The sequence below is a fragment of the Anolis carolinensis genome, chromosome 1, assembly GCF_035594765.1.
Source record: "Anolis carolinensis isolate JA03-04 chromosome 1, rAnoCar3.1.pri, whole genome shotgun sequence".
In the NCBI taxonomy this organism is placed as follows: Eukaryota; Metazoa; Chordata; class Lepidosauria; order Squamata; family Dactyloidae; genus Anolis; species Anolis carolinensis.
The window spans coordinates 33,329,318-33,348,843 of NC_085841.1; the positions used below are offsets into that span (position 1 = coordinate 33,329,318).

General features: G+C 46.6%; 2 protein-coding genes across 2 annotated transcripts in view; one reads left to right on the forward strand and one right to left on the reverse strand.

The window, feature by feature from the left end:
* The window catches only part of ush2a (usherin), a 617,513-nt gene that overhangs the window by 253,594 nt on the left and 344,393 nt on the right, over positions 1 to 19,526 (reverse strand). The gene's annotated exons all lie outside the window — the stretch shown is intronic.
* LOC134296639 (uncharacterized) lies at positions 10,542 to 15,810 on the forward strand. Its single transcript, XM_062972111.1, has 2 exons — positions 10,542 to 12,301; positions 15,529 to 15,810. Exons 1-2 carry the CDS (start codon positions 10,718 to 10,720, stop codon positions 15,568 to 15,570), a joined length of 1,626 nt encoding a protein of 541 aa, XP_062828181.1. The 5' UTR covers positions 10,542 to 10,717; the 3' UTR covers positions 15,571 to 15,810.

Consider the following 19,526-nt stretch of genomic DNA (forward strand, 5'->3'; position numbering starts at 1 on the left):
AATTATACTATTCATAATATTAAAATAAGTTAAACCTGCATTTTAAAAGACAAAAAGCCATGAAAAAGATAAAAGGCAATTAAAATAAGTTCAGTTTAAAACAATAGAGCACTGTCAGCTCTTTCAAAGTATTCTGTTTCAAAAGTTTTTTTTGCATTCAAAAGATCCTTGTCTGCTGACAGAACTACAGCAAAGAAGGACTTCCAGATTCTAGAGTCAGCCATTACAAAGGCCTAATTTCACTAGCTGTGTCTGCAGCCAAAAGACACAAAATGGGAGGATAATGTTATCATTTAAAAATAAATATAGAAGAAATAGAAAATGATGATTTCATCCATTTGGGCTCAAGCTTGAAATGCTTAACTCTGTACAATTTCTTAAAGGCTGTGATGAGTCATGGGCCATGTAGTCCCGTTTCTGGTACTGTAGTGCCAGATGAAGAGGAGAACTTGGGTTTTTCACCGTCTCAGTCAGAATTGGAACCTTCCCAGCCAGATTTGGGAACCTTGCACCTGCAAGAGATTTGTCTTCCAGAAGTCTGTCAAACAAGCCCTGAGCCTAAATCTCCTGTGTTTTCTCGCCACGAGTTTTGTAAACAACAGAGGGGAGTTCAAGCAGCGTCTCGCAGGAGTGCTAGGATAGCTGCTAAGAATTCAGCTGATTAAGCCTGCTTTCCATGGGAAACTTTAAGGAGTCATGCATCTGGACTCAGAGATTAGCTTTCGTTTCTGGTTCCCCAGAGAACTGCTCTTTGGTGGGAAAACTAGACCCTATTTAGGTGTTTTGCCCACAAATGGATCTTGCGGAGTCAATTCGTCAGCTACTGGAGTAAGTTGTGTGTGGACAGCACGCTCCGTTTCCAAGCCTCGTTCCTGTTTCAAGCCTTGTTCCTGATTCCAAGCCTTCGCTCCCGTTTCCAAGCCTTCGTTCCCGTTTCCAGCCTTGTTTACCTCCACGGACCTTGCCTTGTTTTCCAGGACTCAGCCTTGCCTTGTTTTCCGGATTTTGCCAAGTAATTCCACGGATCTTGTTCTTGCTCCTCGTTTCCTTGTTGCCTTGAATCAAGCCTTGTGTTCCAAGAATCAAGTCATTCCTAGCCTCGCTCAAGTTCATGGACTAAAGGACCTTGTCATCTCCCCTCACTTGCTTGACAAGTGAGTGTTTCGGTTATTGGATTACAACTTTGGACCTTAATATTCCATATTGGACATTGTTTCTTTGGACTAATTTTGACCTTTCCTGAAAGGTCTACTTCTGGACTATTTCATACACTTGCTTTTATTAACTTTATATATTTCCTTAATAAAGATATTAGATAGATTCTGGCCTCTGTGTATGGTTATTGGTGCCCTGCAGCCTGGGTCGTGACAGTTTGACTCCGCCACCCTAAGCACCAATTAACCTAGGCCAGAATGTCTACCGGAACCGTGCCGGGTGGCCAGCCACTTAGCTACACCATCGACAAGGACGAAGTGGACCGCATCCGTGATAAGCTCAATGCGCAGGAGGGAGAAATAAAGGGATTGAAGGAACGCGGAATCCGTCTCCCGGCCCTGGCATTGCCAACCAAGTTTTCTGGAGAAGCTTCTAAGGTTCATGTTTTCCGTCGCCAATGCCAGGCTTATCTAGAGGCCCGTGCTGCCGAGTTTCCCCAAGAAGACATCAAGGTGGCGTGGATTTACAGTCTCTTGGACGGGCCAGCGGCCAACTGGGCGACGGCACTGTACGACCAAGTCTCCCCACATCTAAGGTCAGCGCAACATTTCTTGGACCACCTTAAGGCGACCTGGGGAATCGAGGACAATTTGGAGGCAGCCGGCCACAAACTCCGGCGCCTCTCCCAAGGGGACAGACCCATGTCCCAGTACATAGCCGAGTTCCGAGTGCTGGCCCACAACACCGGCTGGAATGATGTAGCCCTCAGAGGACAATTTCGGGAGGGTCTCAACATTGAGATGCTGGAAGAAATCTCCAAGGTGGATCCTCCCCACTCTCTTGAAGCACTCATTGATCAATGTTTACGAGCTGAAGTCATGCTTGCCAACAGAAAACAATGGGTCCGAGGCCAGAGCGGTAGAGCTGGGGTGAAGCCTCCCGCTCCCACCGGCGTCCAGCCGCGTCCAGTATGGAGACCCCCGCCACCAGCCCCATACCCCAGAGGGAGCGAGGAGGTGCCGATGCAGTCGGGCAATGTGCGTCCCAGATTAGATGCCGCTGAGAAGGCCCGCCGCCAACGCCTAAATCTCTGTTGGTACTGCAGAAACGGGGGCCACTTCGCCAGAGAGTGCCCAGCCAAAGGGAAGCCCGCCGCCCGTCTGGCGGCGGCGTCCTCCACGGAGACGAAGACGTCTGAGGCGGCTGGCGCACAGCCGGCAGGGGAAGCCAGCGACCGGGCGTAGAGAGGCTCGCCAACCCGGTCAAAAAACCCACTCAAGAGCCGCCAACTGGGGTCCTATTTCTTCTAGTGGTCACCTTGTGGTCAGCAAAAAAAGGGCCCGTCATGGTCCATGCCATGATAGACTCAGGAGCCACAAACAATTTCATTGATAGAGAGTATGCCGACTCTCTGGGATTACAATACCATGACTTCAAGAATGCCCGTGTGGTGCAAGCCATCGATGGCCGCCCCCTCAAGACGGGTCCCGTAAGCCAGTGGTCGGAACCCACCAGAATGTGGATAAGGGAACATATGGAAGAGATTTCCTTCTTTGTTACCGAGGTTCCCCATTTCCCTGTGATTTTGGGAATTCCATGGCTGACACTTCACGACCCAAGCATCTCCTGGTCCAACAGAGAACTGCAGTTTGCTTCAAAATATTGCCAAAACCATTGCCTTGTAGCCAAGGTCTGCCATGCCACAGACACTGAACCCATTATCACCTTGCCCAAGAAGTACTCAGAATATTGGGATGTATTTAATGAAAAAGAAGCCGAGAGATTACCCCCACATAGACCTTATGACTGTGCCATTGACTTGGTGGAGGGGGCCCCGATCCCGCGAGGACATCTCTACTCCCTGACTGAACCGGAGCAAGAAGCTCTCAGGGAGTTCATAGAGTCAAACCTTCGCAAGGGATTCATCAGACCCTCTCAATCCCCAGCCGCTTCCCCAGTGATGTTTGTGAAAAAGAAGTCAGGGGACTTACGCTTGGTGGTGGACTATAGAGCATTGAACAATATCACTAAGCGGAACAGCTATCCCCTGCCCTTAATCTCGGACCTACTAGACCGACTTCGAGGAGCCAAGGTCTACACCAAGCTGGATCTTCGGGGGGCTTATAATCTAGTTCGCATCAGAGAAGGGGACGAGTGGAAGACCGCCTTCCAGACTAAATTCGGATTATTCGAGTCCCGAGTTATGAATTATGGATTATGTGGAGCTCCCGCAACGTTCCAGCATTTTGTCAATGACATCTTTCAGGATTATCTAGATCGGTTCTTGATCATCTACCTGGACGATTTTTTGGTGTTTTCTAGATCACAATCAGAACATGAGAACCACGTCAGAATGGTGTTACAACGATTGCGGGATCATGGACTTTATGCCAAGCTGGAAAAATGCGCTTTTGATCTACAAGAGGTAGACTTCCTGGGGTACCGCGTCTCACCACTAGGGCTCTCCATGGACCCGGCAAAGGTTTCAGCAGTATTGGAATGGCGGGCGCCAACCAACAAGAAAGAGGTGCAACGATTCTTGGGGTTTTCTAGATCACAATCAGAACATGAGAACCACGTCAGAATGGTGTTACAACGATTGCGGGATCATGGACTTTATGCCAAGCTGGAAAAATGCGCTTTTGATCTACAAGAGGTAGACTTCCTGGGGTACCGCGTCTCACCACTAGGGCTCTCCATGGACCCGGCAAAGGTTTCAGCAGTATTGGAATGGCGGGCGCCAACCAACAAGAAAGAGGTGCAACGATTCTTGGGGTTCGCGAACTACTACCGCAAGTTCATTCCAGACTTTGCCCGCTGGTCTGACCCAATCACCAGCTGCATCCGTGGGAAACAGCCTTTCCGCTGGACAGATCAAGCAGAGAAAGGGTTCCAACAACTAAAGAAATTATTCACGTCCCAGCCAATCCTTCAGCATCCAGACCCTGAAACCCCTTTTATCGTGCAGGCGGACGCCTCCGATGTGGCAATTGGGGCTGTACTCCTACAACCAGTGGGGGATCATCTTCATCCTTGTGCCTTTTATTCCCGTCAATTGACCGCACCAGAGAGAAATTACACCATTTGGGAAAAGGAACTATTGGCCATAAAGGCAGCCTTTGAAACTTGGAGGCATTGGTTAGAAGGGGCCAAATTTCCCATTGAAGTCCATACTGATCATCGGAATCTAGAGCATCTAAGAACTGCCCGCAAGCTAAATCAGAGGCAACAACGCTGGGCTTTATTCTTTGAACGTTTTAACTTCCAAATTCATTATGTAACCCCAGCCCAGACCAAGCAAGCAGATGCTCTGTCACGGAAACCGGAATACGCTGCAGGGCGCACGGAGACCTTTGAGTCCCAGCTGCTACAACCCGAGAATTTTGCCACGCTCACAGTGGGAAACACCAAATCCACTCCCATTGAATCAACTTCCCCTACTCCAGGACCCCTTTGTGCTCAGGAAATCAGGGCTAGTCAGCAAGCAGATGCCTGGGCACAGGACCAACTTCGCCAAGGATTACATTTTCCCTTTTCGCTTAAGGATGGGCTACTTTGCTATAGAAATCATGTTTACATCCCCCCAGGACCGGGCAGGGAAAAAGCACTTCGTCTGTGTCATGACTGCAAGCCAGCAGGGCATTTCGGGCTATTTAAAACCATGCATTTGATCCTAAGAGATTTCTGGTGGCCCAAGATCCGCAAGGATGTGGAAAAATATGTCAACACCTGCCCAGTATGCCAGCGCTCCAAGACAAGAAGAGAAAAGCCCTCAGGGCTTCTGCATCCCCTCCCTACCCCATCCCACCCATGGGAAATAATCTCTGCGGATTTTATCACTGATCTACCACCTTCCTGTGGATTCACCACGATCCTAGTGGTGGTGGACCTTTTCACCAAGTTAGCCCATTTCATTCCCTGTGATGGCCTTCCCACGGCCAAAGAGACTGCAGATCTATTCCTCCAACATGTTTTCAGATTGCATGGATTGCCCAAGAGTTTGGTCACAGACCGTGGGTCCCAATTCACCTCTCGTTTCTGGAAAGCACTACAAAAACTATTGGGCATAGACTCTCGTTTATCTTCAGCTCATCATCCCCAAACAGATGGGCAAACTGAGCGCACCAATGCCACTTTGGAACAATACCTTCGCTGTTATGTGAACTACCAGCAGAACAATTGGGCCTCCCTGTTATCGCTGTCAGAGTTTGCCTACAACAATGGGGTCCAGGCTTCTACTAAAGAAACCCCGTTCTTTGCAAACTACGGCTTCCATCCACGTTTCTTTCCCCCTGTCATTGAAACCTCAGAAGTTCCCGCAGCAGAAGACTGGCTGCAGGAACTCACAGCGGTGCAACAACTCTTGCTCCAGCAACTAGATCAAGCCAAGGAGGACTATAAACGTCACGCGGACAAACATCGCCAGCCGGGCCCCGAAATCAAGGTAGGAGACCGGGTTCTTCTGTCCACTCGCTTTTTGCCCTCCCATCGCCCTTGCCGGAAGTTAGATGCCCGTTTCATTGGCCCCTATCCAGTGGTGGCGCAACTTAACCCCGTGACTTTCAAACTCCAACTTCCGCGCTCTATGCGCATTCATCCAGTGTTCCACCGCTCCCTGCTCCTTCCGGCGGATGGTGTGCGCCCTGATAAAGACCGGCCGCCCCCCCCTCCTGTTTTGATGAATGGGGAGGAGGAGTTTGAGGTTCAGGACATTTTGGATTCTCGCTTTCACCGCCGCCGCCTACAATATCTCATTGACTGGGTGGGTTTTGGCCCCGAGGAACGCTCTTGGGAAGACGCTTCCACAGTCCATGCTCCTGATCTAACCCGCCGCTTCCATCAGACCTATCCCGCCAAGCCGCGGCCTCGCGCCTCGGGGAGAGAGTCCCAGTTTGAGAGGGGGCTTGAGGAGGGGGATAGTGTGATGAGTCATGGGCCATGTAGTCCCGTTTCTGGTACTGTAGTGCCAGATGAAGAGGAGAACTTGGGTTTTTCACCGTCTCAGTCAGAATTGGAACCTTCCCAGCCAGATTTGGGAACCTTGCACCTGCAAGAGATTTGTCTTCCAGAAGTCTGTCAAACAAGCCCTGAGCCTAAATCTCCTGTGTTTTCTCGCCACGAGTTTTGTAAACAACAGAGGGGAGTTCAAGCAGCGTCTCGCAGGAGTGCTAGGATAGCTGCTAAGAATTCAGCTGATTAAGCCTGCTTTCCATGGGAAACTTTAAGGAGTCATGCATCTGGACTCAGAGATTAGCTTTCGTTTCTGGTTCCCCAGAGAACTGCTCTTTGGTGGGAAAACTAGACCCTATTTAGGTGTTTTGCCCACAAAGGGATCTTGCGGAGTCAATTCGTCAGCTACTGGAGTAAGTTGTGTGTGGACAGCGCGCTCCGTTTCCAAGCCTCGTTCCTGTTTCAAGCCTTGTTCCTGATTCCAAGCCTTCGCTCCCGTTTCCAAGCCTTCGTTCCCGTTTCCAGCCTTGTTTACCTCCACGGACCTTGCCTTGTTTTCCAGGACTCAGCCTTGCCTTGTTTTCCGGATTTTGCCAAGTAATTCCACGGATCTTGTTCTTGCTCCTCGTTTCCTTGTTGCCTTGAATCAAGCCTTGTGTTCCAAGAATCAAGTCATTCCTAGCCTCGCTCAAGTTCATGGACTAAAGGACCTTGTCATCTCCCCTCACTTGCTTGACAAGTGAGTGTTTCGGTTATTGGATTACAACTTTGGACCTTAATATTCCATATTGGACATTGTTTCTTTGGACTAATTTTGACCTTTCCTGAAAGGTCTACTTCTGGACTATTTCATACACTTGCTTTTATTAACTTTATATATTTCCTTAATAAAGATATTAGATAGATTCTGGCCTCTGTGTATGGTTATTGGTGCCCTGCAGCCTGGGTCGTGACAAAGGCCTCTTCCCCCCTCCCTGCTTGTATAATTATGACAGCCCTGTATTAGTGTTGCTCCTTTTTTCTAACAGGCCTATATTGTAGCCTGTGTGATAAGGGAGGGGTCATACAAACTGAATTTGGTAGTGAATTTTGCAATATATTTTAAATCCAACAAAATTTTTAACTCATTATTTTCTACTATGTTATTGTTATATTAGTCTGTTAGGTTTTGAGATTGCTGTTTATGTATATATATTTTTGGCTTGGTTTTTGTATTGTGTTTTATTTTCTGTTAAGTTTTTGAGATTGCCGTTTATGCTTTTATTTTTGCTTTGGTTTTTGTACTGTGTTTTACTTTCTGTAAACCGCCCCAAGCCCCGTTTAGAGAGGGGGTGGGATATAAATAAAAATGATGATGATATGATTATTATTATTGTACATGGGAAATGTAATTTAATTGGTTTGCTTTTAAGAATTTAACATAAAATTATTTAAAATGTTATTTCCATGCTAGTCAAGTCAAACTTCTTAAAAATGTAGGAGAGCAAAGCTGACTTGCTTCCTCACCCATATTTGTTATTAAAGTGGTGTAATTGGATACAATAAAAAAGTGGAAAGAAGTGACGAGTGGAGTGCCGCAGGGTTCTGTCCTGGGCCCAGTTCTGTTCAACATCTTTATTAATGATGTAGATGAAGGGTTAGAAGGCATGATCATCAAGTTTGCAGACAACACCAAATTGAGAGGGATAGCTAATACTCCAGAAGACAGAAACTGTTGTGACTGCGCCTTCGGGGATTATGGTTGATGGGGATGGAATTCGAAGAGGAAGAAAAAACCTTCGTGATGAGGGTTCACTGGAGGAGTTGCGCAGGAAGTGACTTAGAGAGCTATATGGGGGATCTTCTGAGGAAGATTCAGATGGGGAGATGGATGCTGAGGAACAGGTGGTGGCTGGGGAAGCGGGCACTGAATGGGCACAGCCACCGGAGATGTCTGGGGATTTGGGGTCTATGGATACTTCTGAACTTGGGGTTTCTGCAGGAGCTGATCCCAATTGGGATGCTTGGAGAAGGGAGGATGGTTCTTTAAGTGTTCATGGGGCTAAGTGTGGGCAGGATGATTGGGACTCCGACGAATTGCTAGGTACTCCAGATCCACGAGCTCTAGTTGTGTGGAGCTCAGACTCTGAGTAGATTTGGGACACCTGGTGTTTGGGTGTGAGTGTTTGGTCACCCAGGAGGAAGGGGAATAAAATGGGAATGTTTGGCCACTGCACTTTGCGTGTGGCAAGGTGTTGCTGAGGCGCCATTGGGATCTCTGTGTTTCCATGAAGACTGGACTTGGACTATGATTTGAATCTGCTGTTATCACCTAGCTTGGCTCTCGCTGTGTCTTATCGTGGACCTGTTTTGGATGACTGCACCCTCTTCAGACCTTGGATCGGAATTTGACCTTGCTACTGCCTTCGCCCTGTGATTGATGACTACTATCGGCTTTTGACTCCTGGCTTGCTCTTTGGACACCGCTGTTATCTCCTGACCTGACCTTGGAATCCCGGACGACGTCTTTTCACCATCCTTTTGGAGCCTTCGGCTTTATCCACATTGTGGAAGCAGTCTACTGCATTCTTAGTTTGTTTGTTTGTTTCCTGACCAATTTGGTGTTTTCTTTTGGGAACTGTTCCTTTGAAAACTACAGAGCCGGCTGGCAGGGCTTGGACTCAGAAAGTGCAGTTTGCACTAAGTTTGTTTAGCTTTGTTTTTACCTGCTTGTGTTGCTGAATTATATTTTTGTTTGAACTGCTCTTGAAGCACTGATAGTGAAGTGTTTCAAGGTTTTTTCTGTGTTATCATTACTTTTTGGCTTATCTGCTGAATAAACTCTATTTTTGTTCGCTAATTGGCATCTGACTCTTGACAGAAACAGAGTTCAAAATAATCTTAACCAATTAGAGAGATGGGCCAAAACGAACATAATGAAGTCCAACAGGGACAAATGCAAGATACTCCACTTAGGCAGAAAAAGTGAAATGCAAAATTACAGAATGTGGGATGCTTGGCTTGACAGCAGATCTTGGAGTCCTTGCGGACAACAAGTTAAACATGATTCATGTTTAAACATGATAAAGAATATAATTCACCTTTTCCTCACTGTAAACAGGTGATATATTTTATCATGATGTTCACTGCTTTGCTGAAAAAGTCTGGTTGTTTTTTTTTTAAAAAAAATGGAACCACAATATTGCCCAATTATGGCAGTGCCCACATAAATAGGCAATGGCACATGTGTCACAACTGAGAAATACTGTGGTGCACATTGCTGCACTCTGTTCTAAAATGACCTTTAAAAGGAACACAACAGGGTTTCTTAGGAAGCTTCTCTACAACTTTATCATCCTTACTCTAGTGGAATTTCTGTTACAACTATCTGCAGAATACAAGAATGCCAATAAGCAATTAGTTGACTGATTAATGGTTATAAATACATGTCAAAGAGATACTAGATGGAACTTAGAGCTGTCCAAGAAAACCAATTATATGTCATGCTGTTTAAAAAGATATCTAGCCAATAACTGTCATAGAATAATGAGCTACAAAAGCAAGGGATAAACAAACAATAGCACATATTCAATACACATCATATGCCAGCCTAAATCTATGAAGAGATACATTTCTTTCTCCTGTTTTGATTGCTAACAATTGCTTTGTAGACTCTGGTAATCTTGGCCTCCAGGTAAGGACATGCATGGCCAGATTAGACAATACATTCTTCTCTCCCCAACTCTAGAGTAAGACAGGGTGAGACTTTCAATTCAGATTGTTTTGGATAAGAAATTATCAATATTCATAAATGCCATTACATTAAGAATGGAAAGAACATTACAGTAATTTTCATCAAGTCAAGATCCCATTTCCAAATAGAGGATTAGCATACAGTCCAAGTCCAAACCACAGAATTCAGCTAAGGAGACACAAACTGCAAGGAATAAAACCTGGGAAACCAATAATCCATTCCAAGATCAAAAGCTAATTCCAACAAATACAAGAGTCCGAGGTTAATTCAAAAATCTGAATGCCAAAGTCCAAGGCATAGTCTAAAGCTCATGAAACCAAAGATGACCAATAGTCTGAAGTCACAGCTCCAAACATTGGCGTTGCAGCCAGCAACAAGGTGCCACTTTTGAGTACCTTTTATGCTAGTGCTTCTCAGGTGTTGCCTATGGATAGCTTGTTTCTCTGCTAACCTAGAAGACCCGAAGGTTGAGCTTTTTTCCCTCTTCACAAGCCTAAAAGAGCTGGAACACTTAACCATTCCTCCACCAGCTCAGATGAACTTGCTTGTATTTACTCTGCAGGCTGAGAAGTGGTAGCTTCCTCCATAGGGTCTTCTTCCAAGCTCGGCAGAGGAAGCTGGACCAGTCTAGTAAGATACTGTGATCAATGGTAGGAAACGTCACTGATATAGCCAGGAATGTCAAATACATAATGTACCTGTCAGAACCCTGCTACTAGAGCCTGGATGTGGCTCTGAGTTTCAGGGTCACTGACATTGATAAGACACCTGCGGCTCAGGACTCGGAGAAGAAACGGCTGCTGGACTTGGCGGGGAATTTGCGCGGGGTTTTGCTGAGCGGGAAGAGACTTTTCAAATGAGGGGGAGGGTATATAAAGGATGGTTGGCCGGAGCCTCCCATTCTTGGCTTTTTTGATGTTCATGTTTCCTACAGTAAAAGTTTCTGGTGATAACACAGAGAGTCTCGTGTGTTCATTCAGGAGCGGCTGTGGTGAGCTGACACTAAGCCAAGAATACGGACACCATCCCGCTGTAGCGGTGAGGTGTAACATGCAAGTGGAGGATGAAGAGCTCTTGGGCGCAGGAGGAGGAAGGTCGGAAAGGGCCACTCCCGAGCCGGACGCTGAGTTCCACCAGCTGGCGGCCCTGGCGTCATCCACCGCTTATGCCCAGCCAAATGGGGTAACCCAGAGGCGTGGAGTGGTGCGGGGAGACAGCACCGGAGGAGAGGAAGGTTCACCTTCCCCAGGCCCACAAAGGATGGTGTTTCTGGAGGAGAGGATGTCGGCGATGGAGACCACCCTGGCAGTGATGTCGAGGGCGATGGAGCGCCTGGCGTTTTTGGCGGAGCCAGAGAGAGGAAGGGAACTTCGGGCTGGCTCAATGTGGGACGTGAGCGTGGGAAGCAGCCAGGGCTTTGCAGACCTCCCAGCACCGAAGGGAAGGGAAATGCGAAAGGAGCCCGGCGCCCGGCCCAAGACCCAAACAAGCCTGACGCGGGTGGAGGAGAGTGACGACGAAGGGGAAAAACCTCCGAGAATCCCAGCTACGCTCCCAGCTGAGACCCTGGTGCCCCTGGCGAATGCCGGGCGTGGCACAGGGCCAAGAGAAGCAGCAGCGGGGCCCACTGGTCCGCAAGGGGGCTTGCGACGGGCGGAGAATTGGGGATTGCCACCACAGGGACCCCTACCGAGACGAGAGGAACTAAGGATCGAGTTTGGGGGAGAGTCCTCTGAACTGGATTTTTTCCTGACCACGGTGAGGGGCTATATGGAGGACAATGCTCACACTTTTAGAACGGAATCCAGCCGGATACGGGCCATTGGTGCAGTGTTGAAGAGGGGAGCGGCCAGCTGGTACGTTCAGCTGCACGCGCGGCGCGACCCATGTCTGGGGTCACTCCGACGCTTTATGGGGGCCCTGGAGACCCGTTTCCGAGATCCACTGGAGCAGATCCGGGCGAGGGAGAAGTTGAAGACCGTCTCCCAGGGGCAGAGGTCGGTATCTGAGTATGCGGAGGAGTTCCAATGCCTCGCCGAAAAGGTGCCGGAATGGTCTGCAGTAACAAAGATAGAACTCTTCAAAGAGGGTCTCAGGCGGGAGATCCTCTCCTGGGCGGTGCATCGTGATGAGCCTGACACACTGCGCGGATGGATTCAGCTGGCGGGGCGCGTCGAGACATCGCTGGCCCAGGCGAGGAGGCACCGAGGAGGGCTACAGCAGCGGCCGCAGATGAAAGAGGGGAGCCGGAAGGAGGGATCAACCCCAGCCGGGAGGAGAACGGAGCCGACAGGGAACGTGAGCGCCAGCAGGAGTGGCTGCTTCGTGTGCGGCCGGTTGGGCCACAGGGCTGCCGAGTGCTGGCAGAGAAAAGGGGAAGGCGGAGGCCAGCCCAAACCCAGAGCCGTGGCAGGAAAACGCGCCGAGGAAGAACCACCGATGAGGCACCACTCGGGGGGGTTGGTAAGTCAGGACAAAGCTATGATAGTGGTCCCCATTCAGCTTGAAAATGGCAGCAAACAAGCAACCTGCAAAGCATTTGTGGATTGTGGATGTTCCAGGAACATCATCTCCCCTGAATTAGCCGAGGGATTGGGATGCGAAAGAACGAACCTAGAATCCCCAATAGCTTTTTCGCAGTTGGACGGATCCACAGCATCGGGATCGTTAGCTAAGTACAGTGCCGAAGATGTAAAGTGTAAGATAGGGAGTTGGGAAGGAAAGGTGTCATTTGTGATATCACAAATAGCCAGCTATAATGTTATACTAGGCATGCCGTGGCTGGGGCAGGCCAACCCGCAAATCAACTGGGAGGATAAGAGCATGATCTTCAGGATGAATTTGGAAGAAGGGAGCCAGGAAGTTGAGAGGGAGCCAGGGAAAAGGGGGGAGGAAGACTCTATCAGAATAGCAGAACTGGCAGATAAATTACCCCCAGAGTATCGGGATTTTGTGGACGTGTTTGATGAGAAGGAAGCAGACAATTTCCCACCGAAGCGGAGAGTTGAAGTGAAAATAGAGCTAGTCCCAGGAGCAGAGCTTCCCAAGGCAAAAATATACCCGATGTCAGCTAGGGAAAAGGAGGAACTGAGAAAATACATTGATAAAAACCTAGCGAGGGGTTTCATAGAGCCTTCAAATTCCCCTCTAGGGGCGCCTGTGTTGTTCAGGCGGAAAAAGGACCAAACGCTGAGGCTCTGCATTGACTACAGGGGCCTAAATGCAATCAGTACTGTAAATAAATACCCCCTACCCTTAGTGAAGGACTTGATCGCCCAGTTATCGGAAGGACAGATATTCACTAAATTGGACTTAATTGAGGCCTACCATAAATTGCAGATCAAACCAGAGGACAGGTGGAAGACGGCCTTCTCCTGCGCATTCGGATTATTCAATTATCGTGTGCTCCCCTTCGGTTTGTGCGGGGGAGGGGCCGCGTTCATGCAATTAATCAACGAAGTATTGCATCCATTGTTGTACAAGGGAGTCTTTATTTTTTTAGATGACATATTGATAATGTCTCGAACTAAGGAACAACACGTAGAACTAGTCAGGGAAGTCCTACAAAAGTTGAGGGAAGCGAAACTGTATGCGAAGCTTGCCAAGTGCGAGTTCAATAAAGACCAGATAGACTTTCTGGGGTATAGGATTTCCTCCCAGGGAGTGGCGATGGACCCTGCGAAGGTGGAAGACGTGAGGGGGTGGGAAGCCCCCAAAACACGGAAGCAGCTGCAATCCTTCCTAGGGTTCGCAAACTTCTATAGAACATTTATCAAGGACTTTGCGCGCCTCACTTTGCCATTAACGGATTTGTTAAAAACTAAAGGCAGGGGAGAAACAGCCAAAGTGAAGGCCCCAGGGGCCAAACTGACATGGACAATAGAATGCAGGAAGCTTTCGAAGCCCTTAAAAAGCGTTTTACTGAGGAACCTGTCCTACAGCACCCTGATATGTCTAAGGCCTTTGTACTACATTGCGATGCGTCAGACCGGGCATATGGGGCAGTTCTGCTGCAGAAAGACGAGGGGGGGAACCTGAAGCCATGTGGCTATCTGTCAAAAAAGTTTAGCGATACAGAAAAAAACTGGCCGATTTGGGAGAGAGAAGCCTTAGCGATTCTAAAAGCACTAGAGTGCTGGAGACACTTTCTGGAAGGAAGTGGAACACCGTTTGAGGTGTGGACTGATCATAGAAATTTACAGTATCTAAGATCCCCTCGTAAACTATCAGCGAAGCAAATTAGATGGGCCCAATATTTCAGCCGTTTTGATTTCAGACTCAGATTCTTCCAGGGGAAACATAACATACTCGCTGACGCTCTCTCTCGGATGCCTCAGCACGGGGGAGGAATTCAGGAATCTGAAGGGAGCCTGTTCCTAGATAAGCAGTGGGGCCTGGCAGTACTAACTCGAGCACAAGCGGCCAAAGAAAACAAACGTACTGCCATTTCCACGGGGGGAGGAGAAATATGGGAGGAAGAGTTGAAGCGAGCGTATGGAATGGACAAATGGTTACAAACTAACAAGGAAAAGGGAGAATTGTGTGGGGATTTGGTGTTTGTAAATAAGAAATTGTATATTCCTGAATGTTTAAGACGAGAAATGTTAAGGAAGTGCCACGATAACAAGGGTGCGGGTCATCTAGGCCCCACCAGGACTATTAAACTGTTGGCCAAACAATGCTGGTGGCCCGGAATGAGGAAAGACGCCAGGGGGTACGTCACGCAGTGTGAATTATGTGCAGAGGGAAAAACACCACCGGGGAAGCCCCAGGGGCTATTGCAGAAGGTGGTGGAGCCCATGAGGCCATGGGAATGCGTGGCCATGGATTTTGTAGGCGAACTACCCCCCAGCAGAGGCCACAGATACATTTGGACAATATTGGACCTATTCTCAAAACAGGCACACTTTGTGGCCCTGCCGAAACTCCCCTCAGCTGAAAAACTTGCTGATTTGTATGTGAAGCATGTATATCGCCTACATGGGTGTCCCGACAAAATAATTAGCGACCGGGGAGTCCAATTTACTGCAAAATTTTGGGGAAAATTCTTACAGCTGTTAGGAGCAGAAAGGAACCTGAGCTCGGCTTTTCATCCCGCAACCAACGGGGGAGTCGAACGCACCCAACAAACACTGTGCCAATTCTTGAGGATGTACACCAATTATAGACAGGATGATTGGGCGGACCTTCTACCGTTTGCTGAGATGGCTTTTAACGGGGCCGTACATTCGGCCACAGGTCGTGCCCCATTCGAAATAGTATACGGACAGGAGGTGGCACCTTTCCCCAGGCTACCCGAGTGGAAGGAAGGAGAGGGCCAGACCGACAAGGAATGGCCGGCCAAAATTAAGCAAGGGTGGCAGACCGTGGTGGAGGCATTGCGGGAAACACAAAAGAAGTACAAGCTCTTTGCCGATCGTAGGCGCCGAGAGGGGGACAAATTGGGCGAAGGGGATCTGGTTTGGCTGAGCACAAAAAACCTGAAATTGGGGTTCCCATCTAAAAAATTGGCTCCACGCTATATAGGGCCGTTCAGGGTAGCAAAAAGAATAAACGAAGTGACCTATGAGCTGAGGCTACCCAAGGACCTAGGAAAGGTACACCCGGTATTCCATTGCAGCCTGTTAAAAAAGTATAAAGGAACTCTGGACAGCGGAGAACAATAGTTGTGTTTAATCTTTTCCTTCCAGGACGAAGGGGAGGAGGACGCCATGTCAGAACCCTGCTACTAGAGCCTGGATGTGGCTCTGAGTTTCAGGGTCACTGACATTGATAAGACACCTGCGGCTCAGGACTCGGAGAAGAAACGGCTGCTGGACTTGGCGGGGAATTTGCGCGGGGTTTTGCTGAGCGGGAAGAGACTTTTCAAATGAGGGGGAGGGTATATAAAGGATGGTTGGCCGGAGCCTCCCATTCTTGGCTTTTTTGATGTTCATGTTTCCTACAGTAAAAGTTTCTGGTGATAACACAGAGAGTCTCGTGTGTTCATTCAGGAGCGGCTGTGGTGAGCTGACAGTACCTTTTAACTTTCATCTAGAAAAGACAATCAGTTACAGTGAACAAAGTCATTTTACTACCATTCCCAACTCTGAAAAAACTCTAAAATGGTCCAGAAAATCTATTTCCTCCAGTCCAAGAACAGTCACCACATACTCAGCACCTTGCCCCAATGACAGGGCAGCAATTCCCACTATGATCCAGGAAGATCCTTTTTAGCAGAGGGCAATCTGTATATCACTCCAAGTCATTGTGAAAATAATTCCCAATGGAATCCCAGGATATGTAGTAAAAATTATGTAGACAGGCACTAAAGCTCTCTAGCAGAGAATTCTAAAGCATTCTAAAGACTGGTTTCTATTTGTAATCCCTACTATAGTAAATTTAAGCCCCATTGAATCAATGAGATTTACATAAGATTTGACATAGCAATTGATTCAGTAGGTCTCTTGTTTTAGGACCTGCTAATAGGGTTCAGTTCTAAGTATGTCACCATATTACAAAATCTAGGATTCCACAGAATAGATCCATAGCATTTAAAACATTATGAAACGTATACAATTGTGCAGTGTATATATACAAAAACTCTTACTCTTACTGAAAAAAGTAGTACAAAAAGTACTGAAAAAATATTTTCCAACAAAAATAATTCAGCAATATAAGCTTAATGTTGTAGTTGAACAATGACATACCATAGTTGTCCTGCTCACAAATGATCCAAAGAATTCAAAATATCTGGTCTCTGAAGTAATCTTTAATCTCTAGTGTAAAAAGAATACTGCATTGCATGTCGGGTTCAGATAAAGCCTGTTTATATTATTTTGGTTTCTTTCCCCTCTCTTAACAAAAATCTAATTTGCTTGTTGTTCCCTTAGGTACACAGCACACAGTTCATAATTCATTTGATGTAAAATGTCAGTTTAGATTCTTGCACTTCTTTGATACATGAGAAAAAAACATGTACATTTCCATTTTCTTCTATGAGACTCTGCCAGCAAAAGCTCCCCCATTGAGCTGCTCAAAGACCTTTGTGTTAAATTAAACATCAAGATTCAGATGTGAGGAGTAATATTTCCAAGACATACAGCTTCAATATACAAGCCTGGAAAAAATGTAATAATTTTTGCTACCAGTAAAATGACCTCTCCCAAAGAGCTTATTTGATCTTTGAATTAGTTCTCAGTTATAATTTAATACATCACGATTGTTAGGAGTTTTCTTTACATTTAGACACAAAGTAATATTGTCAGGTCTACAAAGAGCAAAACATATTCCAGAGGTTTATTTCCTCCCGGCATGTTTATTCTCTAAACACCTGTGCATCATAATGCAGGAACATAGCAAAAAGCATGAATATTATTGTCACATAATGTCACCAGAACAGATACAGGACTGATTCAGACATAACAATCTTGCCTTAATATGCAATGATTTGAAAGACAGAAACGAAGGTCGAGCCACTCTACTTTGCCCTATTCTCCAGTAACGTTTTCTCTATCATGATTTGTTCTGCTTCTACCATAATTTGTCTTAACCACAATTTCCCCCAATGTCTCCAAAACATGTGCTGCTGGTAAACCTCAGTTTACTAGCCAGAATATGAAACTAGGAGAGTTGGGAGTTCACATGCATGATACTTGTACTTGGCTTAGCAAAGCAGGTGAGCCTCTTTGCCTAGGTAATACAAAGGAAAAGAACCACAACTAAGGAATAGTTTCCTGGCAGTAAAAACCACAGATGTAGAGAAAGCATTCCAAGGATGAACTAAGCAAAAAAGCAGGAAGATAAACATTCAATACATGAATCCAGTGGGTAAGTTCCACCATCATCTGAATTTGAGCTTTGACAGCTTGGGTTTAAGGGAAAGCATTCTTCCAAATGTGAACAATCTCTCACTGTCTCTGAAGTGTGGAGACACAACATTTTCTCATTCTTATAAGTGGGAATGAGAAGCAAGAATGTTGCATTCTGTCTGCATGCACATAATCATAATAATAATAATAACTTTATTTTTATACCCCGCCCCATCTCCCCAATGGGGACTCGGAGCGGCTTACATGGGGACCAAGCCCGAAAACATACAACAATAAAATGATAAAACAATTATTCCAACAATAAAACATCAATATCAATAAAACCATCATAGTAATCAACATTTAGCATAAAATATTAAAAGCAGGAGAGTAAAACAAGGATCTGGGCCAAAGTGCAAAATATATCAAATGGGAGAGGTAGTTTCTCAATAAAGTGCAAAATAGTAGTAGCAGAAAAAACCTGTAGTTGGATGGGCAGATAGTTCAACTTAATAATTAATCATCAAAGGCCTTTTTGAAGAGCCAGGTTTTTAGGCTCTTCTGGAAGGAGAGGAGGGTAGGGGCCTGCCTGATCTCCCTTGGGAGCGAGTTCCTAGGTTGGGGGGCCACGACGGAGAAGGCCCTCTTTCTCGTCCCCACCAACCGCGACTGCGAAGGTGGTGGAAGCCAGAGGAGGGCCTCACCCGACAAGCGAAGAGAACGAGCAGGTTCATAGGGGGAGATGCGGTCTCTAAGGTAGGTGGGTCCCAAACCGTTTAGGGCTTTGTAGGTGATAACCTGCACCTTGAATTGGGCCCGGAAAGTAAACAGCAGCCAGTGGAGCTCCTTCATATATATTTGTGTACAAGTTGACCTCATGTTGAGGTTTGTTTTGTGGGCCAAAATTATGGACTTTAATATGACCCATGGATAAGTTAAGAGGGTTGTTGTATGTCTTTCGGGCTGTGTGGCCATGTTCCAGAAGTATTTTCTCCTGACGTTTCGCCCACATCTATGGCAGGCATCCTCAGAGGTTGTGTGGTATGGATAAACTAGGCAAGGAAAGGAAAAATAATAATTTAAGAGTCATTCTGCAGAAAAGGGAAAGTGCCATCTCAGGAGACAAGTCTAACTGCTTCTGTGGCCATTTTCCTACCCAGGAATTCAAAAAGGGCTTTGACACTCAGAGAAGGGGATTGTTTCTTTTTTGATAAAAGCTATAGTACAATATTGACACTTTTGGGTAAAAAAGGAAATCACGCCTTCATCTGAATGAACTATTGAAAGGCGAGGGCTTAGGGCCCTAAAAGACAGGTCCCAAAATGCGGGGCCTGTCGCACTTTTACCTGACCTATACAAACGATGCCTCAGGTTAAAACAAATTATTCAGAACAAAGCAGGGTTTCCTGTTAATATCTGTTAAGACCTGAATCTTAGGTAAGATCCAGGTCTTACCATGTATGGGATCTATGTGTATTGGGCCCAGAGACTGCGTCACGTGATCCCCGGGACCAATTCACACCGCCATCTTGATTTTTCGGGGCTCCATGAGCCCAGAAAACTGAGAAGGCACCCATCCCTCCCCCAAAACTCCCAAACAAACATAGAATGCCTATTCTGATGACACCATCCTGCTCTTCCTTCCATAACGCAAGCATTGTTTTTCATATTTAGTAGCAGATACTAATTTCACATTTCAACAAAGAATTGTGAGTCAACTGACTTTTGAAACTGAAATATGATAATACTTTCACTTTTGTGCTGCAATAGTGAAAATACGATAGGTTGTTCTTTAGATACAAATTTATTAACACACAAACTCAGAAACAAAGATCAAATCTGGAATTTAAAATGATTATGACCTGTGCATTCCCTTAAAACTCACACAATATGTATAG